The sequence below is a fragment of the Antedon bifida genome, chromosome 11 (assembly GCF_963402885.1).
Source record: "Antedon bifida chromosome 11, ecAntBifi1.1, whole genome shotgun sequence".
In the NCBI taxonomy this organism is placed as follows: domain Eukaryota; kingdom Metazoa; phylum Echinodermata; class Crinoidea; order Comatulida; family Antedonidae; genus Antedon; species Antedon bifida.
The window spans coordinates 8,653,194-8,660,834 of record NC_136236.1 but is presented as its reverse complement, the minus strand read 5'-3'; the positions used below and the strand labels follow the sequence as shown (position 1 = coordinate 8,660,834).

Below are 7,641 nucleotides of genomic sequence, written 5' to 3'. Positions count from 1 at the left end.
ACCATGGTCGGGACCATGGTCCCAAATGGTCCCAATATAATGGAATAGTCCTTGACCACATATCTATCTGTACATTTATTTTGGTAAAGATCTTGTTACTTTTTGAGTAGTCCTGTTAACAAACAAACAAACACACACGATCGATTACATATACCTCCTTGGCGGAGGTAAATTACAACCTAACTATCTCATACTATTGCATCTTGCAAAACACTCAACATCTCCTTAACACAATACTAATTTTTGAATAATTTCCAATAATATGGTACTGATGTTTTTTACGTTTAATAATCCTTTTATAATACACTGGCCTCAAATGTTTATAATTCCATCTTATTTAGAAACAAATGTAAGTAAACTTACCAATTCGATCATTATCAAACAATTTGAAAACATTCGAAAGCACATACATTTGTCTTGGCTATACTAAAAATAGCTTCCCAGATGGCTACATCATCATGGGAATCACTCCAGAATCATCAACTTTAACCAGAATCGCGCAAATAACACATCTGACGTGTATGATTAATAAAGTGGGCTGAAATTGTTTAGTACGCGAATGACCTATATATTTAATTTACTTTTATGTTTATAGGAAGGAAAAACAGCAGTATCTATTTTAGAAGAAAATACGCAGATAGAACAAACAAAACAAATGATGATTTTAGAGTATTTTGACAGTAAGTTAAAAATATTATATTAAAACTAGATTAGAACTCGTCACTTTGACACGTATATTAAATCTATCAAAATAGTATTTTTTAAAGAAAATCGGCCTGTCTTCAACATTATGATACTGTACTCGAGCTGTTCAACCGGTTTTCAGCTATTAAAAACAATTATCGTAGGAGGAGATAGGAAAATGCGAAGTATCCTCGTATTATTGTGTGGAGGTATTTTTCATGAGGACATCCATTAGACAGAATTATTTGGGGCAAATCGTTGAACCTAAATTCGTTTTAATTGTCAATAACTAATTATCTAACTAAATTTAATTAGTAAACAGGGTTACATCAGTTGGTTAAAATCAGTACCGCGATTCTAACCAACTTAATATACCATCGAGTAAACATTCTAGAAATAACGCGCGATTTACCGAATTTTGCCCTTACGTAAATTTATATATAGATAATTACAGTGCTGAATTGTACGTTATTATAGCACTATTTACAAAATACACTGTATATGTTATATACAGTGTAGCATAGATGACATTTTTAACATGATTGCGTCATCAAAATGAAATACGTAGATAGCAATTTTGGAAGGAAATTATCTGAGCAAAAGCATATCAACGTGTTGAAGTAATTTGGATACGTAGAATATGGAAGCGCGCTCTTTTAAATGTCATGAACTATGACGCAAAATATGAAAATACGACTTTTATAATTCAACTGGCCATATGATGACGTCACACTATCCGATGCGCATAATTTGTACATGAATTCGTATCTACAATTCAACTGCTTCCAGAAAAACTTTTGATCATGAGTATCACTTTTCATTCTTAGGAGCTATAACATATTGCAATTTATTTGAATGTTGAAAATAAATGACCTAAGTTATTCCCGCTTTTGCGCATGCTGACGTCATCACAATTTTTAAAATGGTAAAAGATGCGAAATATAATTGATTGACCTACATAATATAAAATTATGGGGGGAAATGGAATACGGATAAGTGGAGATGCGCTCTTTTAAATGTGATGAGCTATGACAAAAGTGGGTTGCCCCCACAAAAGAGAGAAAAAAAAGCTATGACGAAAGAGACAAAAATTCTATATTTTATATTCGAGTGGCCATACGATGACGTCACAATGTCCTGTTAGCCATATTGATTCATTATTCGATATCTACAACTTATCAACTTCCAGAATATGTAATTAGTTTAGAATCTATGACTGTTTACAAAAAGGCATAATTTTGACAAATTTTTGAAGTAAACATTTGGGCGCACGTGGGAATTTTAGACATGCTTAAAATTACATGAAACGCGTAGAAATATGATTAGAAATTGATTTTTTGCATTTAAAATTTTTAAACGCGTGTGCGCTCGTAACTTTTTGTGAAACATGCCATTTTTAACTAAGTAAACTAATTTAAAGTTGATTAAACTTTAAAGAGAAATGTTGTCGATGTTAGCAATACACATTTGAATTTTAAAAACAAATGTTATTCATACATTACATTTTACATATAACCATGAATGCGAAAATCGAAATAATACATGTATGTTGTTATGCGTATTTTTAATTATTTATAATCAGAACTGCTAGTTCCTCCAGAAATATTTGCCATGGGTAAAGAGGCTATTAAGATATATAAAGATGAATTGAAAGATGGTAAAATTGCAGTTGTGAATTCAAGATGTATGTTTCTTGGGAAGGAAGGTGCTGGTAAGACAAGCTGCGTAAAGTCCATGCTTAGAGAGAGGTAAAAAAAATACAATTGGTTCAAATATGTGTTAACATAACTAATATTATTAGGCCTAATCAATTATTTCAACGTAAATGTAAACGTGTAATATGTTGACTATTGGTTGCCTCTCTTTGATTTGTATATAATCTAAAGCTTTTTAAAATTGATTTGTATCAGCTAGTTTGATAATTTCACTTTGTTAAACTTAAATGCTGGATGTAATGGAGTAAAAACATTTAAGGAATTTTGTTTCAACTTCAACGTACATGTTTACAATAGATTCAACCCCAAAGAACCATCGACAGATGGTATAGTTACAGCTACCGTGTTTAAAGCAACTGGAGAGAGTAAATGGAAGAATATTAAAGTGGAAAACGGTAAAGATAATTTGATTACCCAAACTGTAAATGTTTGTGTTACTTTCTTTATCATCTATATTTATATTACTTTAACATTGATAAACTCTGTATCAGGAATAGACACCGCGTTGTGTGAATGCTTAAATGACTGACATCACATAGTAATAGGCATGATATATGTTAAAACTAACTCGGTCTTTCTGATAAACTTTAAACAACATCTTTGCATACAATCTTTATTTTTTACCAATTGGTTTATTTGTACAGATTCTGAGCTAACCAAGAAAATGCGTGAAAATGCATTAGCAAAAAAAGTTGACAAAGAGTTAAAACAGGGTATGTACAGCAAAAATAATGGAAGCTTGTTAATATTTGAATGTATTCACCTTTCATTTATCAATTATGATAAACGAAACTGTAGATTAATGATTGGATATTAAGGAATAAAACCTAGACGATAGTATAAAATGGTGAACTTTAAAAGTTTTATTTAGGATCACCAAAAGATTAAAAAAATGACATGATTAATATCAATTTAAAATCATGACATTAAAAAAACGTGCCATTAAAATTAAAAAACATGACTTAAAAAAAAAATACAAATGAAAAGTACTGGCAATAGTAAATCATAGGATAGTATTTAAAAAAAACTTGACATAATATGACAAAAAAAATGTCTATCTAATTAACATTTAAAGAAAACAAGTATTCCTGAAAAACTGGACAGCGATCAAATTCTTTTTGTTTAGGCCTACATGTGTTTTTGTTTATCCTGCAATAGATAGCAATGAAAACCCGAGCCTCTGGAACAAATTCGAAGATTTTATAAGAAGTAAAATAGGAAGTGATGATTCAGAGAATATTCCAAATGAAATAACTAGCATATGGGACTACGCTGGTCAATTGGACTACTACATAACGCATAGGGTATGCATATCAATATGTTAATTATTAATTAGTAGTATTATTAAAGTATGTAAATAGGATGTACATTGCATTTGACATTATCCCTAAAATTAATAGGCAGGCGTAATATCGATATTACCGTTACCGTAATTGTATATTCCATAAAAACGTATTAAATTGAAAAATTATGTGCGGTGATGGCTATCTATATTAACATTTTCTGCGGTAACGTAACCATCCCCTTATAGTTTCAGTATGAATAATTCTTCATTATTATATTATATCGTGTGCCAACACAAGCTTAATGACAAACACGTGTACCTTTTATGACATCTTTTTAACTATTAAACAATGCTGTTATATAAATATTGCGTTACGTAAATCCCGCTGTCCGTATCTTTCACAACGTACTTGCGTTTTTTGCACTGCATTGAAACGAATATAGCATTATCTTTTTAACATTACATAAGATAACATTTACCAATCAACCATTCATATATTTATCATTAATACATTTGAGGTATATTCTAATTATTATTTTGGCGATTGGAGCATTTTTCATTTAATTGTATTCATAATCGGACCGTCCATAGGTGCCAAATAGTTCATAGACCACCATGCACATACCATAAAAAAGATTTTGTTTTAGTGAAAATGTCAAATTAAAAGTGAATTTAAAACAACCTACATGTGTATAGCGTTAGTAGTATTAACCACAAGTTGCCCTCCATACAGGTAGAGAATGCTCCAGCCGCCAAAATAATGTTCCAAAAAGTGTTATATACATCAATTACAATGTGTTTTGTTTTCAGTTTTTCCTCACAAATACAGCATCGTACTGCGTTGCGTTTAGTGCGTTGGATAAATTAGACGAACTAGCTAAAGCACGAAACCCAGCATTGGTAGGTTCACCAAGTACTGTACGTTAGATTATGCTCATTTTATCAAAATCTAATATTAGAATATTGTTTATATAATTGACGTTGACTATATAAAATAATACAGTATACTTATATCCTTTTAAAATCTATTTTACATTTCAATTTAGGGTCCGTTAGGAATGACTAATTTGGACATAATTCTGTTCTGGGTAAGGTCAGTATATGAACATACTGTGGTACAACATGCTTCAGGAAACACCATTTCAATTGATGGCAAAGTGATAAAATCACCTCCCATCAGTTTGGTTGCTACTCATATAGACAAATTGCCAGGGACAAAATCAGAAAAGCTGAAAGAGGTAATAGCCACAATAAAATAATGAAATATAAAGATTTATGAATATATATTGATTATTTCGGTCTATTAGTTTATAACAGTGTTTTACTGAAGTAGCAGTATGTAAAAACAAAAATATAATATGAAGAGCAATGGTCATAACGTTGAGTATTACAAGATACACAGATATGACGTATAATAGAATAAATATTACACTATTATCAAAAATAATATTCCTGGGTTTTTTTTTCGGGAGAATGACAAATGTTGTATACATTTATGAGTTCTTAGAAATCATCAATATATACTGTTATGCGTTTGGTTAACGGTTTTCCAAGAAAATGGAAATAATCAGCATACATCTATCACATCAATAGAAATAATAATATCAGAAAAAAAGAGTGTAATTAAGTACTGATTAGTGCCGGGATTAGTGCAACAACGTGTATAATGATAACGATAAGATAATTATAGGTGTTTAAATGAATGTTTGTGTTGCAGGCTATGCACCAAAATGAAATGTCAACAGTTTTTTGACACTAAGATACGTCTGAAACAATAATACACATACATCACATATACATTGAAATCAACATCGCATCCGAGAAAAAATATCCCTATAGAATATAAACTATGTAAGAGGGTGTAGGCGGGAGGGTAGATTGAATGTCTTACTTACAAAATGTGGAGGTCTGAACCTTGTGGCGACCAAGAAAATATCTCTTTCTCACAAAGTGTTTCAATTCAATCGTAGTAATGAACCAGTAGATGCTTATTTAAAATGAATCACGATACCCTGTAACCGTATATACTGTATTCGCGCACCACAACCAAACGGTTGCATTAAGATAAATGTAGAGTTTATTTAAACATGACATGACAATATTGACCGTGGTTGTAGGCATAGTGTGTAACGACATAGGACATCTCACGTAATATCAGTTATCTAGCTTCGTATCATCTAGACCACTAGGCATATATTGTACATTTACATACGAATTCCTACTTTGAAATAGTATTCCACTGAAACAACATTAAACATTGAATCTTATAAATTTGACTTTAGCAGTACGCATAGTTGGAAACATTAAACACACACTGCAATATATTAAAGTTAAAACGTATTAATTTTTTATAAACGTAAACTGTAACAATATTAATACATGTACTGTTATTATGTTAAAGGTTCAGAATATGTATAAGACCATTTTTGCTAAAATGGAAAGAATGGAATATGCCGAGCATGTAGATCGTGAAATGTACATGGTCAACAACACAGTGAAATCACACGAAGGTATTGAGAAACTTAAGAGGAACGTTGTTAGATACATGAATGCAATAGGAACGAATGTCATTCCTCTAAAGTGGCTTGCTTTTCAGGAAAGATTGCAAGAAATTGGAAAAACAAGACTGTGCATTTCATTTAATGAGGTAAATTTTGATTGTGCTTTCGTAACAGCAGTACTTGTGTCATGTTCATACCATTGTCACGTGTATGTGTGCAAATTATTAATAGTAGTTAGGTACACCTAATCTGAGCTTTACAAAAAAATCGATAATAATATGTGTCGGTTCTTTTAATCTTCCATTTCCCTCTTGGTGAGCTCATTGTTATGCAAATCACGTTAGTTCAATCTCGTAGTTATTACTTCGTTGTATTTCGTTAGCTCCCGAGCGTCACTATAACAGACAATGATTATATTAACGCGAATCATTTATGGTACTCTAATAACAAAATAATCTATCCATTGTTTTTGCGAAAAAAATACAAATAATATATCAAAACACTTACAATGCTGTTACTATTAACCAGATTACATGTGACAACCAAATATCAACGAATCATCATCATACATCCAAATACAGAAATTGATACAATAAAAGCCGTATCAAAAAAATATAAACTAATGAACTAACTAATGCTTAAATCAATAATCTAATGATGATGTTAAAATAAGCCTTGTGAGTTATTGTTATAATATCACTAATTGTTTAAGATTTTTTTTATTTTCCAATATTTGCATTATAACATTTAATAGCCTACCATGCCTTGTAGTAATTATAATGAATACCATTGTAGTTTGTTATCACAATGTTTATATTGACTTATTCGTCAATATATTGGTATGAAACCGTTTATTGAATGTCAATTTTTATTAGGCTTCTCGAATTGGCACTGAATGTGGAATTTCCAAAGAAGCGATCGTCGTTGCCATAATGTATATGAACGACATTGGAAAGATTATGTATTCCAATAAAGACGAGAAATTAAAGAACACAGTAATAACTAATCTTCACACGATGATCCAGATGTTGACAACTGTTATCACAGTATTCCCACCACATATTGAAGATGTAAGTAGACAAATCATAATAATTATCATAGTATTAGAATGAGAAAAAAAATAGGTAAAATGTTTTGTTGACAACTGGAGTCTTCAATTATGAAGTGATTTGTAGTAATTATTGTGTATACTTACTTTCTTTCTTATTTGCACAAAGGAGCAAATGAAGACGCTTTGGAAAAGACTTGAAAAAGAAGGTATCCTTGAGGAGAAGTTACTACGTTATTTATGGCAAACTGAAAACCGAGATCATTTCGAAATCTTCATTGAAGTGATGAGGGTGTTTCGGTTGCTCTATGAAAAGAAGAATGTAAGTATTATGTGCATCAATCGATTAATAATGATAAGCTATTATTCCCTCTCATCAATAATGTGTAATCATCAATGTTTATAATA

At 30.8% G+C, this 7,641-nt stretch overlaps 1 protein-coding gene across 1 annotated transcript in view; it reads left to right on the top strand.

Moving 5' to 3' along the window:
* Positions 1–222: 222 nt before the first annotated feature.
* The window catches only part of LOC144856256 (uncharacterized), a 42,636-nt gene continuing 35,217 nt past the window's right edge, over positions 223–7,641 (top strand). The window contains exons 1-10 of the mRNA XM_078714203.1: positions 223–680; positions 2,267–2,432; positions 2,697–2,794; positions 3,044–3,112; positions 3,558–3,703; positions 4,495–4,584; positions 4,731–4,922; positions 6,086–6,331; positions 7,061–7,255; positions 7,403–7,555. Of these exons, the coding sequence (XP_078570329.1) occupies positions 656–680; positions 2,267–2,432; positions 2,697–2,794; positions 3,044–3,112; positions 3,558–3,703; positions 4,495–4,584; positions 4,731–4,922; positions 6,086–6,331; positions 7,061–7,255; positions 7,403–7,555 (1,380 nt within the window). The 5' untranslated portion in view covers positions 223–655. The remainder of the gene's footprint in view (positions 681–2,266; positions 2,433–2,696; positions 2,795–3,043; positions 3,113–3,557; positions 3,704–4,494; positions 4,585–4,730; positions 4,923–6,085; positions 6,332–7,060; positions 7,256–7,402; positions 7,556–7,641) is intronic.